Source organism: Trypanosoma rangeli, assembly GCF_003719475.1.
Source record: "Trypanosoma rangeli strain AM80 chromosome Unknown Tra_15.4_contig_00091, whole genome shotgun sequence".
In the NCBI taxonomy this organism is placed as follows: domain Eukaryota; phylum Euglenozoa; class Kinetoplastea; order Trypanosomatida; family Trypanosomatidae; genus Trypanosoma; species Trypanosoma rangeli.
The window spans coordinates 12,529-28,446 of NW_021705837.1; the positions used below are offsets into that span (position 1 = coordinate 12,529).

The window sequence follows — 15,918 nt, forward strand, 5'->3', positions numbered from 1 at the left end:
TTGCCCGCACGACGACCGGTGCCCGTGTGTTTGGTGTGCTGAAGGGTGCCGTGGACGGCGGCCTGGCCGTGCCGCACCGCCCCAACCGCTTCCCCGGCTACAACAAGGAGAAGGACTCCCTGAACGCCAAGGCCCACCGCGACCGCATCTTTGGTCACCACGTTGCGGAGTACCTGAAGCAGGTGCAGGAGGAGGCGAGCTCGAACCCGGAGGAGAGCACGTGCCAGTTCTCCAAGTACATCAAAGCCAAGGTTGCCCCCAGCGAGCTGGAAGGCGTCTATAAGAAGGCGCACGCTGCCATCCGCGCGGACCCGATGAAGCGCCGCGCGAAGAAGGAGCGCAAGGAGGCCGCGGCGGTGAAGAAGTACAACACCAAGAAGCTGACTGGCGCCGAGAAGAAGGCCGCCGCCAAGGTGAAGATTGCATCGGTGATTGCGAGGATCCGCGACCGCGCGTCGAGGTAGACCATGTTTTTGCGAAATAATTGAAGGAGCAAATGCACTGTTTTTAATTTTATTTTTAGTTTGTATTGTTTGAGTTTTGCTTCGTCTGTGTGCTTTTTGCCGCTGCCGGTGTTTGGTGCATTTGGCGCGGATTGTTTTATTATTATTATTATTTTATTCTACTTCTCTGATGGTGCTGGCTTGTGTGGGCGGCGTAGAAAGGTCAGCGAAATGGGGGCGTTTATGTACCTGAACGAGTTGTGGAAGAAGAAGTCTTCCGATGTGATGCGCTTCATCCAGCGCGTCCGGGCGTGGGAATTCCGTCATCAACACACCATTGTTCGCTTGCGCCGGCCGACGCGCCCCGAAAAGGCCCGCATGCTGGGATACAAGACGAAGCAGGGGTACTCCGTGTTTCGTGTGCGTGTTCGCCGCGGTGGGCGCAAGCGCCCGGTGCACAAGGGCATTACGTACGGCAAGCCCAAGACGAGCGGTGTGTTGGGGGTCAAGCTCAACAAGAACAACCGCGTCATTGCGGAGCAGCGGCTTGGCAAGAAGTACGGCAACCTTCGTGTGCTGAACTCGTACTGGGTGAATGCCGACTCCACCTTCCTCTGGTACGAGGTGGTCGCGGTGGACCCGATGCACCGCACGATTCGTCGCGACCCACGCATCAACTGGATCGTGAACGCGGTGCACAAGCACCGTGAGCAGCGCGGCCTCACGTCGGCCGGTCGCAAGCACCGCGGCCTGCGCCACAAGGGTCACAAGGCCTCGAAGTTGCGCCCGTCTGTCCGTGCTGCATGGCGCCGCAACAACCGCATGGTGTTCCTGCGCAAGCGTTAGTGTCACTCTGACACATTTTTCGTGTTGGCCTTTCCTATTGTTTTTGTTTTTATTGTTTTCAACACAACTGCGCTTCCGCTTGTCGTGCTTTGCCTCGTACACACCTTTCGCCAGGTGTCTGTGTGTGTTTGTCCGTGTGCCTTCGGGGCCCCAGTCCCTACATTTTCTCCTTCGTTTGTTTCTGTTGCACCAGAAAGAGAAGAGCATGCCCGCCGTGAAGAAAGAGGCTCCAAAGGCAGAGGCCCCCGCGCCGCGGACGGGCATCATCGCCGGCTTTAACAAGGGCCACAAGACCACCCGCCGCGCCCGCGCCCCGTCCTCCAACGACCGCTACGCTCTTCCGCACAAGAAGCTGCGCGCTGTGAAGGCGATCATCACGGACCTCGTTGGCCTCTCGCCCATGGAGAAACGCGTGCAAGAGCTGCTGCGCGTTGGCAAGGACAAGCGTGCCCTCAAGTTTTGCAAGAAGCGCCTTGGCAACTTCAAGGCCGCCAAGAAGCGGCGTGCCAAGATGGAGGAGGCCCTCCGCCATCAGACGAAGAAGAAGTGAGGTCCCCGCCGCTCTTGCGTACACTTGCTTTCTCATTTTATTTGATTTATTTTGAAAAATGACAATTTGTTTCGTTTTGCTCTCTCTTTCTTTTTTCACTTCCCGTGTTGCACGGCAGATGGAAGGCCCACAAGGGCTTATTCGCGGGGTACTGCTGCAGGTGCATTTGTATCTGTTTTTCCCCCCCCCCTTTTTTTTTTTTTTCTACCCTCTTCTCCCTGTTTGCATGTGGAGTGGTAGTACACGCTGTGTAGGACAACGCTGGGGGAAAAATGCTGGAGGAGGAGGTGGAGGAAGTCACAGCGGCACTTTCCCGTGTATGCGTCATGCGGGACGTCGATGCTCTTGTCCTCCGCAGTGCTAGCTGGACGTCTGAGGAGCGTCAGGCGTGCCGTCGTCGCGAGGCGTGGCGGGAGCGGCGGGAAGCGGAGCTGCTCGGGCAGCTTGGCGCGTGGCAGGCAAAGTTTGTTGGCGGCTGGGAGGAGCGCACCGCGGCGTGGAGGCGCAGCGGTGCGGCTCTTCGCGAGGTGGAGGAGGAGTGTTGGGCGGTGGCCAGTCACATCACGCTGTCAGACTTGGTGTCGGGTCCCTTCGCCATGCTGGACGAGTGCAGTTGGCTCTTCTCCCCTCTGGGGCCCTGCGCGGGGTTGTTTCGGGCCGTGATGAAAAGGGACACGGAGGGGGCGGAGCGCCGGGACGAGGCGGCGGCGGCGGCGGCGCTCGCAGAGAACGTGTGCCCAGCGACCACATCCGGGATGCGGCAAACCCGTCAGCTGCTCATGGAGTCGCGCCGGGCGTGGCGTTTGCTGGTTTTTGCGTGGGGGCGTTTTCTCCTGGCGCAGAGGGAGCGGCCGTCCAGCGCTGTTTGTTTGGTGTTGACTTCAGCAGCAGCGCAGTTTTTGCGCATGCGCAGGCGTGAATTCCAAAAGACGCTTGCAACGACGGGGAGGCGGACGGGCGGTGGTTTGCCATCCGCATGACGCGCACACTTGGCTCCTCCTCTGTGCAGATGCCAGTGCTTTCTCCTCATCCTCTGCCCTCCTTTTGTCCCAGCTTTGCGTGCGTAGATGAGGTGCGAATGGTGCAACGAGGACCATTGCGTCTGCTGCCTCTGCACGGTGTGCGGCGTGGGCGTTGCGCCAGGCAGCGCGAGGGTGTTGCAGTGTGCCACGTGCCGTTCCTTGATGCACGCGACGTGTGCCCCGTCGGAGGACGTGCCGGTGTCGCAAACATTTTACTGTTCCATGCCGTGTCGCCTTGGCGTGACGGTTAACCGCAATCCGGCGTTTAACGCAGTCCTCAGTGCTCGTCTGGAGCTGAAGTGTGATCGCCTGTGGCAGGCGATGGCGGCGACAGACGTAGTCGCCTACTACCACCTGCGCCACCGGATGTGGGCGGAGTATTTCGAACGAGAGAAGCAGCAGCTCCCAATGTTCCCGCGTTGCCGCGATGTGGCGGACGATGTGCGGCTGCCCCTTTTGGAACTTCTCTCGCCGGAGGGACAGGCTGGGCTGCTGTGCACGCTGCACCCGCTCGACCATCCGCTCGGCTCAGCCGTTGCGATGCCGGCGCGGCGGGTCTGGCGTGTGCAGCGTGTGCAGCCTGGCAGCAACAGCGACTACGTGGCGGAGGCTGCAGAGGTGCTCTGCACAACCCGGCGAGGATCGACGACGCCACGCCGAGACACCGACGTGTCGTGCACAGGGAGTAGGAGAGGAGCAAGTTAGATGGGTAGTCAACGACCAGTTTTTGTTTGCTTTTTTGTTTTGTTTTGGCTTTCTTGCGGGCATGCAGAGGGCTGCAATGAGCCCAGTAATGATGCCAAGAGGAGTGTCGACATCGGTGATGCTTATGATGGGGAGGGGGGAGCGAGACGTTTCAGTCTCTCTCACTGCTCCCGTGGATTGCGCGTGCGCCCTCCCCCTTCTTCCTTGCACAGTGATTGTGTGTGATTGCGCGGTGTATATGGTTTCTTCTGCGTTTTGTCTGAGCAGGGCGTGCATACGTAGTTGCGTGTATAGATCATTGCTTCTTGGGACGGTGAGCGGATGGAGTGCTGCGTCCACTCCCCGTGCGGCCGCTACCTTGTGCGGTACAAGACCGATACGGAGTCGATGCGCATAGACGTGGTGCCGAAGGCGTCCACCTTCGAGCCGTCGCCAGAGGTACACTACGTTGCGGTGTTGCGTGAGAGTCATGTGCTGGAGATCACCACAGCAGCCGGGGTGCGGAAGGAGTTTGCCGGCTTTGCGGACATGACGTACAACGCCCTCATCGGACGCTCCCCAAGCGTGAAGTTTTTTGTTGAAACATGCGAGGAGATGAAAAGCCGGATTACGGCGGAGGTGGCGCAACGCGGCTGCGTGGCCTCTGACTCCCTCATCGACGACAGCGACACGAGTCAACTCTCCGACACCTCGCGCATGCAGCGATTTTTCACCCTGGACTATGACGTGGACTTCACACGCGCCGTATTCCCCGTGCCGCTCCTGCAGATGGCCACCGCGGAGGGGAATGCGGCTGCGGACTCGCGGCGTTTGTCTTCGGTAGTCTCCGCCGATCCTCGGCAGCAGCCGCAATGCGCCGCGTTGCGGCACAACGGAGCAAAAACAAGGGCTGAGGCAGATGATGCCAACAAGGCCCAACTCGCGAGGCTGCAGACGGAGAACGAGAAGCTTAGACGCGAGAATGAGGCGTTGGCAAGGCTGAGCAGAGAGAAGATGCTGGAGATGCAGCGGCTCTGTGAGGACTTTCAGCAGCGCGTGGATGGGGCCTGTGAGTTGGAGCGGCTCAAGAAGAAGCTGTCAGGCCTTCGAGCGCGGCTTCGCCAGGCAGAGGCGGAGCGGGATGAGGCGCACGCGGCCTTCGCCCGGCTGAAACAAAGGGCGCTGGTCTGCGGTGAGAAGGTGAAGCGGCGCTCCCGGTTTGACACGCCCTCGCCGGTGCCGCGGCGATCGTCTTCGCGTCGGCTGGGCGACTCGCCCGCTCCACGTGGGCGCACTGGCGGCCGGCAGGGGGGGCGATCCGCGACTGAGTTGCGTCTCCGCTCGCTGAGCCACGCCCGCGGGGGCGGGGCGACGCTGACGAAGAAGCGGCTGTGGGGGGACGGGGGTAGCAGCCGCTGCAGCAGTGCCTTCGGATCGCAGTGCAGTTCGCGCAACAGCTGTGAACGGCTCTACCGCACCCCCACCGCCAGCAGTCGCATGCACCAACGCGAGTCGCCGGTACACGTGCCGCGGCGTGCCGTGTTTCGATAGAAGCTGGATGGGGTGGTGGTGGTGGCAAGTGAAGGAAAAACCAAAAAAAACAAGAGAACAAGCAAACACACAAAGCAGCAACAGAGGGAGAGGTGTGAGGAAAACGGACCAAACAAAGAACGAGAAGAATCAGAAAGAAGCAGCACATTGACATAGAGCGACACACTGAGATGCCGTGGTGCCTTCTTGCACTTAGAATACATATACACATATATATTACGTCTAGATGCACTGACTGTTAATATATTCACCCCCTCTTTTTATTAACATATTTGCTCTATTGCTTCGTTGCTCGCGCAATGCGTTGTGTGTGCGTGTGTGTGGTGGGGTGCGCCCAACGCTTTGCCTTCGCTTTCCTCCCTTTTCTTCTCTCATGTGCCATAATTATCGTCTCCGCTGCCATTGCAGTGGAGGTATTCAGCGGGGGAGATGCTGCGCAAGAGTTGCGGCCTGCGCGGCTTCTACAAGCTGCCTGGGCGAAAGGCGTTGGACGAGATCTGCAAGCTGGGCCTTCTCGAGGCGACCCCGACGCCGCAGGTGGCGACGCTCTGGAACGAACACCACAAGCAGTTCGTGCAGTACTGGGGCCGGGTGATTTCGGCCGACGCCTACGCTGCTTTGCGCCCCCGCCTGCAGAAGTGCTCCTACTTTGTGATTCCCGTGTTCCGCACGAAAGGGCTCTTTAACGTCGTGACAAACTGGGATAATGACCTTATCGGCGTCGCTCCGCTGGGTGAGTGGCAGCAGAAGCAGGACCACGCGCAGATTGACATGACCATTCAGTTCTTTACAGAGTTGTCTCGCACAAAGCGTATTGTGTTGGTGCGGTGCGAGATCAAGGACAAAATATTTGTACGCCAGGACTGCATCTTCATCACCCAGATGCTCCTCAAGTACTACACGCTGCCCTCCCTCTACGAGACCTGGGTGGAGGTGTTTAACAAGCGGCCCCACCTCTTCGACTACCACATGTACCTCCGTGCCATGAAAGAGGAGGCGCAGCGGGACGACATCCACATCGAGGACAAAAAGTCGCAGATGAAGCTAGACGCGTACGGGCCGGTGATCGACACCCCACCGGATGCCATTGCGCAGCAGATCTTAGGCGGCGTCGACACCGGCGCCCTACGGCCTGGCGGTAAGACAAACTTGTAATCGCCTTATGTCCGTTGCTTTGCTGCGGCGGGGATGACTTTGTTAACGCCTTCCTCCTTTGGCGGGCGAGGATGAGCGTGAGAGCATGAGGAGAATATTTGCAATGATGTGCTGCACAGCCTCTCTGCGCGTGAGCGTTCCTTTTTTTTTTTTTTGTCGTCTCTTCTTACCGCTTTTTCCCAGGAGTTTGGTCGCATGCCAGTGTTAACTTTTGTGAGCGATGTGTTCTGCGAGTACGGCGTGGAGCTCCCGATCGTTCACGAGTCGTTGGATACAGCGCGGCGTGAGGCGCAGCGCCGAGGGTTGTACCTCCTTGTCTACGTCCACTCCCCGACGCACGAGGACACCCCCGCGTTTCTGACGAGCGTGATGTCGAGTCCGAAGCTGCGAGAGCTGGTGGGAACCCGCCTTGTGTTCTTTGGGGCTTCCGTGCTAGAGTTGGAGGGCCGCCGGCTGGAGGCGGAGCTGCAGGTGACGACGTTTCCCTTTCTGGCCCTCATGCTGAAGCGCACCACCGTGCTGAAGCTGAAGGGCCTCCTCTCCGCCGAGGCGGTAGTGCAAAACCTCCAGATGGCTTTCGACCACTGGGACGGGCGGCTGGCGGAAGAGGTCCACTTGCGCCGGGAGCGGGAGGAGAAGGAGCGGGCCCGCCGTGAGGAAGAGCTGCAGGCCAATGAGATGCAGGCGGTGGACCGTGAGCGCATCCGGCAGTACGAAGAACAGATGCGCAAGCAGCGTGAGCGAGAGGGGTGGCTGCGGCGCGAGCGGGAGGAGGCGGAGCGGCAACAGCGCGAGGCGGAGGAAGCGAGACGGCAGCGGCAGGAGGAGGAGGCGGAGTGCCGCGCTCGGGCGGAGGCGCTGCGGGCGGCCGCATCCGCACGGCTGCCAAAGGAGCCCCCCATCGATGCGGATCCCTCGAGCGTCGCGCTTATTAGCCTTAAATCTCTTTGCGGGACGCAGCACCACCGCCGCTTCTACCGCACCGAGAAGCTCCGTCACCTGCGCGACTACGCAATGTCGCTGGAAGACTACAAAGGTGGGGAGTTTCGGTTGATTGCTGGTTACCCGCCGCGCCCGCTGGAGTTTGATGACGACAAAACGGTTGGCGACGTGCCGGCTCTTCTTCCTCGTGCCGTCGTGCTGATGCGTGGGGAGTAGCGCAAGCAGCCCGAATTTAGTTTCTACTGTTTTAGGACGCCCGTACAAGTCCTGAGTGTTTGTACACATGCGTGCGCGTTTTTTTGCTGGTGGAGACTTGCGTTTGTGTGTGTCGCGGGACTGGAAAGTGAGGTGGCGGCAGAGTGGGGTTGGGGAGGAAAGAAAAAAACAAACAAACAAAGGTATAAAAAAGATCATGATTGAGAAGTAGCGAAGGAAGTAGAACGAAGAACGAATGAAAGCAAAGTGCGCAAGCAAAAAACGAGGTCTAGTGGTGATATGTGTGTGTGTGTGTGTGTGTGTGTATGTGTCTATGGGCGTGGATGCACCGCATCTGCATCGTCACTGAATGCGTTCCTTTTCCTGTTGTCTTTTCGGTTTCGATGGAACTTCTCCCTCACCCTCTTTCCAACATGGCAGGCTGTAACAATGGTGCGCTTCTAGCCTTGGTGCATGGCAGTACAGACATGCTTCAAGTGGCGCCACAAGGAGTCGGATCGCTGGCGCCGGCTGATGGACGCGACATGCGTCCCCTGTGATTGGTTTGGACAGACACGTGGGCCGAACTTCTCGCAGTACGGCAGGCATTGGACCCACCTGCTGACGTGCGCCCACGTGATCTGTCCCTGGGACTACCCCAACTATTATCCTACGGAGGGACCAACCCGCCTCGTTTCTCGCATCACGCTAGCTGACACGATGACGCAGGTTCGCCTCGTCTCACTGCAGAGTAATGCCGTCTATAAGCACTTCACCTCCAACCAGCACGTGTACTTGCATTCTAACCCGCGGTTGGACCTCTGTGTGCTTCATCCAGAGTAAAATTTGAAGTGTAGTAGTGATATGAAAATGCTGTGGATGCAGAATGAGGGTTACGTGACACGCCCGCGTCTGGAGCTGGTGGAGCCATTGGCTGTGGGCGACCATGTCTGGATCTACGGCATGACGGCGCATGAATTACTCTTTGATGAGGAGAAGGCACCAGAGCCGTTGATGGTCCTGACCGGCATCCGCGCCAAGGTGCACACCCTGACTCGGGAGCACTTCTTCCTCGACACTACCTCCCTGGAGGGGGCGGAGAAGGGCCGCATCGGCATGGGGATTTGCGGCTCCGTTGTGATGCGGAATAGGCGCTGTGTGGGCATGCTGACAGCGACGGTGCACGAGGAGAGCAAGTGCACGGAGTTGGCCGGCACCGCCATGTGTACGTACACCTCTGACATCTTTGACTTTCTGCTGGAGGTGGAGCGACAGATGAAGGTGGTCGCCCCAAATCTGAACCGCGAGGAAACAGTCTTTCAGCAGCAGCGCCGCGAGGAGGGGTGCGCGCCACCGGACTGCAAGATCTGGGAGCTGGACCACTTGCGGCTGGCGCGCCGCATCCCTGCCCACGTGTCGATGTGGCACATGGAGGAGAAGTGGGTGACGGAGGAGGACTACATGACGGGCAGCGTCTACGGCCGCACGAGCCAGTGACATTGCGGCCGTCTCAACGGCGGCGCAGGACGAGCAGAAGTACCACAGCCCCACAGGCATCTGTGCCGACTACGAAGACTTCAAGACGCGGGACGTGTGGGACCACAACGTCAGCTCCGAGATGCGCTCTTTTTTTAATACGGCCGTTAACGCGAAGGATGCCCACAGCCTCAACATGATGCGCAAGTCCTTGGAGAACATCCGCGCCCAGCGGGCGATGGAAAAGATGAAGGAAACCGTGCTGAATAACTCCGGCCGCGCTGAGGATCCGCTTAACGTTGGTGACATGGGCCATTATGCGGCAGGCGACGACGGCGCCGCGTTTGATCCTGCGGCGGCGGAAGAGAACACACCGGCAGCGAAGCGAAAACGAGAGAAGGCTGCATACCAAGAGGCCCCTCGCCGCCGGCATGGTGTTAAGGCGCATCCATTCGGCGACGAAGATCTCCGTGGACTGTGGGACCAACACTAGCGGCATTAGGACCCATGCGCTGCAGCCGAGAGATGGCGGGTGCCGTTGACGGCGTACGACGTGCACTGTCTTCAAGATATATATACATCTTGCTCGCTTCACCGCCTTTTTTTTTCACTTTTTTCCGTTGAGGCTGTGTGTTGTCTTTCGCTTCCGCCACTGACCTGTGTACAGCACGGCAGGTACACAACTTGCATTGACAGATATTCACTCGTTTTATTTCCTTTCTCCATCTCTCTCTCTCTCTCTGTGTGTGTGTGTGTGTCCGTTTCCCGTTGTGGCCCTCAAACTCTGCTCCCTTTCATTCTCTCCGTTTGTTTGCGTTTTTTTTTTGTTTGGCACGGCGCACGTCTCTGCCGGGCAAATAGACTCTGCAGGGATACCAGTAGAGATGTTGAACCCAGGCGCTCAGCCGTGGTACCCGTCATGCGATGGTGCGGTCAGCGTGCAGGTGCTGCCCGTACGTCGGCAGAATGATCCGTACCAACTTAGTGCAGTGCAGCGGCCGCCAACACCACTCTGCGGCGACGCGGATCTCAGCACCATTCAGATAGACTCACTCAGTAGCGCTGTGCCCCCTGCAGCTCCCGTGGCCGCCGTGGCCGCCATGGCCGCCGTGGCCGCTGCGCCCCCGAGGAAGGGACCGTACCGAAGCACGATGCTTCTGGGGCAGGACATCCCGGCGCTCTTCGATTCGAGCCGGCAGCGGTCGTTGTGGAATTCAAGTGGATGGATAGCCGGCTCGACGGCGGTGCAGCTGAGCTCAGCCACAATCTCGTCGCTGGATTCGCAGGGCGACTCACAGGATGTCACCTTGGCGCTGGAGGACACGTACTGCAGGGCGGCCTCTCGCACGGTGATCCCCAAGGTCTCCATTCCCCTCCCACGCTCGCAGCGATTTGCGAAGCTGCGCCCGGCAAAGCCTCCCGCCGGGGTGACAGCCGCTCCGCTCGATGCTCCAGCGGCGTTGGCGACGACAAACCCAAACCCACGCAGAAGTATAAATACCGACTCAAATACAACAATAGCAACACCAACAACGTGTACGACGAACACGACTACAGCGACAACCAACACAACCACCGTGACCACGGATGAGGATGACAACGACAACCCCAATAATATGGGTGCCACATCCAACGAGGGCGGTGACACGTACTATGAAACTGAGGACACCACGCAAAACACTTCGAATGAGGTCACTTGCAACGGAATACGTGCGGACATTCTAAAGCCGCCGCTAGCTTCCCCACTGTCGGGGTCGGTAACGGTCGCCAGGAAGCCTAAACCAAAGACACGGCGGGATGATAAGTGGACGATTGTGCAGGGGAAGTCAGGGACTGATTTCGCGGCGGCGACATTGCCGAGGAAGTCTGCGTCACTTGCACTCCCCGGTAGGGTGCGGGAAAATGGAGCTGTTGTGCGACTTCCGGGCCAGCAACCGACTGATCTAGGAAGGAGCAAGCAGCAACGTCAGCAGCAGCAACTGCAGCATAGGGAAAAGGAGGACGAAAGCTCTGGAAAAGATGAGGCGATTATTGAGTCCAAGACAAAGCGTCCGCGAGATTTACGCCGTGCGAAAAGTGTCAGCAGCGATGAGGAATTACTGGAGGGTTTGGTGATTGGTGTGACACCCGCTGCTGCAGCAGAAGCGGCAGCAGTGATGGTGCCCTCAGCCAATGGTGGTGCGCCTCCTGCCGCCGTCGAAGGGTCCCTCACACCATTTGCCGTCATGGGGATTCCGCTTGTGGGCATTGCGCAGAGTGAGCAACTTTTGCCCGCCTCGCCAGTGAGCACGCGGCAAAGCAATGCCTACCGAACGTTTCTTCGTTCGTTGGCTGTCTTCGAGACGTCAAACGTGAAGATGCTCCTCTTGCAGCGTGCGCTGCGGCAGTTGCCGGAGGCTGGATGCCATCAATGCCCCGCATTGGTTTGTGCGATTCTGCTCGAGACGAGTGACAGCTGCGTTGACGTGGAGAAGAGCCTGCATACATGTTACAAGGCTCTTCAGCTCGCGGAGGAGGAAAAACTTGAGTTGTTTGAAATGCTTTCTCGTCTCGCCATAACGAGGACCTTTGCGCGCGTCATTGACACCGTGGATGCCCGGGTCAACTTGGCACGCGCGGCAACGATCGCCATTGCCAAGAATGAAAAGCCCGCACTTGGCTGGATTGCGATGCAGATGGGCGTAACCCTCGAAATTACCGGTCTGTTTCCTGAGTCTCTCGCCTGGTACGAGGTGGCGGAGCGTCTTGCCCGGGTTACAGAACAGCCCCAATTGCTGTGCGACATTTACTGCTGCCAGAGTATTGCCTTCTCCGCCGTTGCCGAGACAGAGCGAGCGAATCGGGCCTATGAGGCCTCACGTGCGCTGCTTCCACTCATTCCGCGACACCGTCACCAGCGGCCGTTGCAAAACTATGCCCAGCTAAAATGTCAGTTGGGGGACATGTCAGCCGCCTTGAAGTTGCAGGAGACCGAGCTCGAGATTGCCAAGGAATACGGAGACACGCAGGCGATATCGCGCTGCACGGGCGCCATTGCCTTGACAAAACGCTTTCTCTGCCGCTATGATGAGGCCGCCGAAAACTACATGGAAGAACTCGCTGTATATAACACCCAAGACCCTCGACAGAGGATTGAGTCTCTCACAGGTGCGGCGGTATGCTGGCGACTGGGTGGCCACTTGCATAAAGCGTACGATTATTGCGTGCGGGCACTACGACAAGCACAACTATGCCAAGATTTAACAACCCTTGCGAAGGCGTTGGTGGAGTTAGCTGAGGCCGAGTTAAGCCTAAACATTTTGGACAAGGCAGAACAGCACCTGAAGGAGTCCTTAGCCACTGTCGCGCGTGTAGATGAGACGGAACAAAAACAGTACCTAGTGAAGGCGGCTCTTTGTGAGGTGGAGTGGCGTTGCTGCAGTATTTTGGAGCAGGTGCACTTCCGCAAGGACGATGTATTTGCGGCCCTTCAATACTCAGATCGGTGCCACGTCCCAAACACGGTTCATGTGGCTCGTTTGCTCCTGCGTCAGCAAAGGCGGGCCGGAGTGGTATTAGAGAAAAAAGACGCGGAACTTGTCAGCATAAGTGCCGTTGAAGGACTTTTAAAGACTCCTGCAATGCTGGGATGGCGAATCGTCTGCTACTCGCTTCCCTGGAATGAGGGGTTGGACTTCATGGCGTACGTTCTCGGTCTGGACGAGGACGGGAACCTGACCTGCGTGGGCCTTCCTCTGCGTCTGCGGGAAGAGTTAATTGCTTTGATGTGCACTCCCACTGCCCTTTCAAAGGTCCTGGATGCGCCGATGTACACGGAGGACGGGGTGCGGCTCTACGGTGACACCCCGCTCTGGCCGCAGCTCTACTCAAAGGTCGCGTTTGACTTTTATCAGTCGCCAGCGAATGCGGAGCGTGTGAAGGCACTTGAAACTGATGCACTTTACTGCCTGAAACTTTTACATGAAAGTTTTATTGCGCCCTTAGATACACACCTGGGCGACGCCTCTGGGCTGATGTTTGTGGGCGACGGCGTTTTCAGTCGTCTGCCTTTTCACGCCTTTTACGATGGGCGGCAATACCTCACAGAGCGCTTCTGCACGAGCACGTGTTGCTCCATGGCGCTGCTGTGCACGCACTTTGTCGACGCGATGGCGATGGCGCGGTTGGGGGAGGCGAAGGGGGTCAGGCGATGCACCGTCATCGACGCCGCCGCCCACACGAGCGTGTTGCTGGACGCGTATCTTGCCAAGGCAGCCGCAGCGGGCATCTGCGTGCGTCGCACGGTGATAGACGGGGACGGCACAGGGGGGACGACTGCGGACACGGCGCGCGACGAGCAGCAGGGCGAAGAGGCCAGAAGGGTTGTTGGCGATGCGCAGGGCGACACTGGTGGAGCTGAAAAGGAGGAGGCGCCGTTGGAGGATGCGGATGTCGCCGCGACGCAGCGACTACTTGTTGGCCTGCACCGCCGCGAAAAGGTACGAGGCGTCCGCAACGCCCTCTACCGTGCCGTGCATGAAGAGGCCGCGGTGGGTGGCGTACTTGAGCTGAGGCTGCGGGCGATGCCAGAGGTGCGGGAGGACTACTGCGGCATGTTCTTTGGTGCCTCAAGTGACGTTATTGCGAGCCAGTCAAGCGAAATCGCCAACACATGGGACCTGCGCCCCTACGCACTCGTCGTATGCACCGGGGTTGGGACGTACAGCGGGATGTCCATTCATGAGACTGGCATCCCCGTGTACCGCGCGCTGCAGTACGCGGGGGCGCACCGCATGCTGATGGCGGTCAACAACCGTATACCGAGGAACGATTGCGTCGCGGTGGCGGCGGTAACAGCTGCCATGGGCATCGCGGCGGAGGGGCGCAGCATCGCTGCATGTGTGCGTGACGCATACCTGCAATGCATTACCGACCTCACCCCGCTGGGGGAGTGGGCAGCCTTTTCACTAGTCGGGCTGCCCTGAGCGGGGGGTGGGAGGCGGGGCATGGAACACGTACGCGAATCAAAAACTACGTAGCAAGCAGCAGAAACAACAACAATAACAAAAGGGCCAAAGGGAAGCGGGAAAATTTGGAGGGGACAAGGTTTTTTCATGTTTCTGTGCTTTCACCTTGACACTGACCCCTAAACTATGGCGCCGATATAAGCCGGTGAATATTCACGTGGCACCAAACGCACCCACCCACGCACACTTACAGAAAGACGGAGACTTAACAGGCAAGCTCTCTCTCAAAAAAAAAAAAAACAAAGCATAAAACAGCAAGCAGACAATCAAAGACGAGAAAAAAAAAGAAAAGATTACTCTAAAGGCAAGCAAAACAGGAGGTGATACAGAATAACACACGGGGTCACTTAAGTACGGTCTAGCACGATCTAGTGATGCAGCCACATTTACAGCTGCATAAAAACATTACAAACAAGCCTGCGTTACCCGAAGGGGCGAAATTCTGCGGACTGTTTCGGGAGGTGGGGGGGGGGGGGGAAACAAGTAGGGAGAAACAAGGGTGGGTGGGTGGGTGGGGGGAGGAAAAACAAATACTTTGAAAGCAAAGAAGAAGGAACAGCGACGAACGGTGGAGGAAGGGAAAACGATAAGTGAGAGGCGAAGAAACAAATATGCGCAGGGGAACAATATTAATAATCATCAGTGAAGCGAAGTTTGCGGGGGGAGGGGGGGTGGGGGGATAGAGAGAGGGGGATGGAGCGCCCGAAATTGACGCATGGGGTCATCGATATTCGGCGATGTGATATTTATATTGACATATTTTTACTTAAAAACATATATTTAGTTATTCACCTGTTTATTTTTATATGAACTGGCAAGGGGCGCGATGCAGTGTCAAAAGCAAGCGGACTGGGGGACAAGGAAAAATCCCCCACCTCTCCCTGTTCACATCTTGAAGGAACGTGAGAAACCAAACAAACGGTTGAAGCTTCACGGATGGTCTCCGCCCATAATGTTTCTAAGTTTTTATACTTCTGTTTGCCCGCATCACCGCCGGCGGCCTGTGCAATCAACTGTGGACGTGCGTATTGCTGCCAGGGGGGAGGGCAGCTTCATGGCATGGACGGATTTGTCCGTTTCTTTCTTCTTTTTTGTTTTTCTGCTTGTTTTGCGTTTCTGTTGTGTGTGTGTACTGCTGTTGATGAGAAGAATAAAGGCATTCTCGTTTTTTTTTGTTGCTGTTGTTATTGCAAACATGCCATTTGACGCATTTTGAATGAGGAGGCGCTTTGGCCTGTGCCTGGCGGGGGAGTAGCGCCCCGGGCGGCATGCGGGTAAAGGTGGGGCCCCGCCCGTCCGCATGGGCAGCGGAGGAGTCGAGTTGGAGGCACAGCGTGGTGCGTCCGGCGCACATTTTCCGGTCTCGAGCAACGAGGAACCAAAGGCGGGGAAAATGCCCTCCGTACACGATGGCTGGACGGCAAGGTGATGGAGGAGAGCATCTCCAGCTCAGCTCTTCTTGGCCGCGGACTGGCTGGAGCGTCAGGGGTTTGCCTCCCCTGCAGCATGCCGGTGTCTTCGGTTCTCTAGAACACGTGACACTGTGGAGCCTTCGCTGCGCAGCTTTTTCGCTTTATCAGGGCGAGACTATTGCGAGGTCGCGTGTTCACTGCGAAGGGCATGGTGAAGGCAAAGAAAGCAAAAAACTGCGTTCCTGTGTGAGGGGGAGGATAAAAAGAGAGTTGTTGCGGGTGGGTGCCAGGAGCGGCGAACACCCCTGAGGCTGGACAGATGAAAATGGTGTGCTTTATGTAAACTTTGCGACTACTTGTGAACACGAAAAACTGCTGGACGATGGTGTTTTGGTGTCGCCACTGTGGCCCCTTCACACACATATATTATATATGTATATATGTATATATAATATGTGTATGTGTTTGAACCTGTCTTCCTCCCTTGTCGGCGTTGGCTGTGTGAGTTGGTCCGGTTTTTCGTGCTTGTGTGTAGTGGGGGTGGTTTCCATGTGATGGGTGTCTGTTTTTTCTTTCCCACATCCGTTCATCTGCATGCAGGGACGCTTCATTGTTTTTCACGCACCCATCAAGTAG

General features: G+C 57.7%; 12 protein-coding genes and 2 pseudogenes across 12 annotated transcripts in view, besides 8 other annotated features; all 14 read left to right on the top strand.

The window, feature by feature from the left end:
* Positions 1 to 464, top strand: part of TraAM80_03481 (60S ribosomal protein L5) — a gene marked incomplete at both ends in the record, with an annotated part of 609 nt that extends 145 nt beyond the window's left edge. The window contains one exon of the mRNA XM_029380451.1: positions 1 to 464. This exon is cut by the window's left edge and continues 145 nt beyond it. Coding sequence (XP_029239643.1) covers positions 1 to 464 — 464 coding nt within the window.
* A 39-nt stretch (positions 465 to 503) lies between these two features.
* Positions 504 to 542: a microsatellite.
* Positions 543 to 594: 52 nt separating this feature from the next.
* Positions 595 to 622: a microsatellite.
* A 52-nt stretch (positions 623 to 674) lies between these two features.
* Positions 675 to 1,289, top strand: TraAM80_03482 (ribosomal protein L15; the record flags this gene model as incomplete). Its single annotated transcript, XM_029380452.1, has 1 exon — positions 675 to 1,289. One exon carries the CDS (start codon positions 675 to 677, stop codon positions 1,287 to 1,289), a length of 615 nt encoding a protein of 204 aa, XP_029239644.1.
* Positions 1,290 to 1,494: 205 nt separating this feature from the next.
* On the top strand, positions 1,495 to 1,839 carry TraAM80_03483 (ribosomal protein L36; the record flags this gene model as incomplete). The annotated part of the gene is made up of 1 exon (XM_029380453.1): positions 1,495 to 1,839. The coding sequence occupies one exon, from the start codon at positions 1,495 to 1,497 to the stop codon at positions 1,837 to 1,839; it is 345 nt and encodes a 114-aa protein (XP_029239645.1).
* Positions 1,840 to 2,111: 272 nt separating this feature from the next.
* Positions 2,112 to 2,819, top strand: TraAM80_03484 (uncharacterized protein; the record flags this gene model as incomplete). The annotated part of the gene is made up of 1 exon (XM_029380454.1): positions 2,112 to 2,819. One exon carries the CDS (start codon positions 2,112 to 2,114, stop codon positions 2,817 to 2,819), a length of 708 nt encoding a protein of 235 aa, XP_029239646.1.
* Positions 2,820 to 2,906: 87 nt separating this feature from the next.
* TraAM80_03485 (uncharacterized protein) lies at positions 2,907 to 3,566 on the top strand (the record flags this gene model as incomplete). Its single annotated transcript, XM_029380455.1, has 1 exon — positions 2,907 to 3,566. The coding sequence occupies one exon, from the start codon at positions 2,907 to 2,909 to the stop codon at positions 3,564 to 3,566; it is 660 nt and encodes a 219-aa protein (XP_029239647.1).
* A 321-nt stretch (positions 3,567 to 3,887) lies between these two features.
* Positions 3,888 to 5,096, top strand: TraAM80_03486 (uncharacterized protein; the record flags this gene model as incomplete). Its single annotated transcript, XM_029380456.1, has 1 exon — positions 3,888 to 5,096. The coding sequence occupies one exon, from the start codon at positions 3,888 to 3,890 to the stop codon at positions 5,094 to 5,096; it is 1,209 nt and encodes a 402-aa protein (XP_029239648.1).
* A 429-nt stretch (positions 5,097 to 5,525) lies between these two features.
* TraAM80_03487 (ATP synthase mitochondrial F1 complex assembly factor 1) lies at positions 5,526 to 6,251 on the top strand (the record flags this gene model as incomplete). The annotated part of the gene is made up of 1 exon (XM_029380457.1): positions 5,526 to 6,251. One exon carries the CDS (start codon positions 5,526 to 5,528, stop codon positions 6,249 to 6,251), a length of 726 nt encoding a protein of 241 aa, XP_029239649.1.
* Positions 6,252 to 6,446: 195 nt separating this feature from the next.
* On the top strand, positions 6,447 to 7,409 carry TraAM80_03488 (UBX domain containing protein; the record flags this gene model as incomplete). The annotated part of the gene is made up of 1 exon (XM_029380458.1): positions 6,447 to 7,409. One exon carries the CDS (start codon positions 6,447 to 6,449, stop codon positions 7,407 to 7,409), a length of 963 nt encoding a protein of 320 aa, XP_029239650.1.
* A 158-nt stretch (positions 7,410 to 7,567) lies between these two features.
* Positions 7,568 to 7,590: a microsatellite.
* A 99-nt stretch (positions 7,591 to 7,689) lies between these two features.
* Positions 7,690 to 7,720: a microsatellite.
* A 142-nt stretch (positions 7,721 to 7,862) lies between these two features.
* On the top strand, positions 7,863 to 8,231 carry TraAM80_03489 (putative trypsin-like cysteine/serine peptidase; the record flags this gene model as incomplete). Its single annotated transcript, XM_029380459.1, has 1 exon — positions 7,863 to 8,231. One exon carries the CDS (start codon positions 7,863 to 7,865, stop codon positions 8,229 to 8,231), a length of 369 nt encoding a protein of 122 aa, XP_029239651.1.
* Positions 8,232 to 8,252: 21 nt separating this feature from the next.
* Positions 8,253 to 8,885, top strand: TraAM80_03490 (uncharacterized protein; the record flags this gene model as incomplete). Its single annotated transcript, XM_029380460.1, has 1 exon — positions 8,253 to 8,885. One exon carries the CDS (start codon positions 8,253 to 8,255, stop codon positions 8,883 to 8,885), a length of 633 nt encoding a protein of 210 aa, XP_029239652.1.
* Positions 8,886 to 9,006: 121 nt separating this feature from the next.
* On the top strand, positions 9,007 to 9,357 carry TraAM80_03491 (uncharacterized protein; the record flags this gene model as incomplete). Its single annotated transcript, XM_029380461.1, has 1 exon — positions 9,007 to 9,357. One exon carries the CDS (start codon positions 9,007 to 9,009, stop codon positions 9,355 to 9,357), a length of 351 nt encoding a protein of 116 aa, XP_029239653.1.
* Positions 9,358 to 9,580: 223 nt separating this feature from the next.
* Positions 9,581 to 9,606: a microsatellite.
* Positions 9,606 to 9,622: a microsatellite.
* Positions 9,623 to 9,748: 126 nt separating this feature from the next.
* Positions 9,749 to 13,828, top strand: TraAM80_03492 (uncharacterized protein; the record flags this gene model as incomplete). Its single annotated transcript, XM_029380462.1, has 1 exon — positions 9,749 to 13,828. One exon carries the CDS (start codon positions 9,749 to 9,751, stop codon positions 13,826 to 13,828), a length of 4,080 nt encoding a protein of 1,359 aa, XP_029239654.1.
* Positions 13,829 to 14,096: 268 nt separating this feature from the next.
* Positions 14,097 to 14,163: a sequence feature (A-rich).
* Positions 14,164 to 14,367: 204 nt separating this feature from the next.
* Positions 14,368 to 14,392: a microsatellite.
* Positions 14,393 to 15,328: 936 nt separating this feature from the next.
* Positions 15,329 to 15,602, top strand: TraAM80_03493 (hypothetical protein; annotated as a pseudogene).
* Positions 15,603 to 15,663: 61 nt separating this feature from the next.
* TraAM80_03494 (hypothetical protein) lies at positions 15,664 to 15,915 on the top strand (annotated as a pseudogene).
* Positions 15,916 to 15,918: the final 3 nt, after the last annotated feature.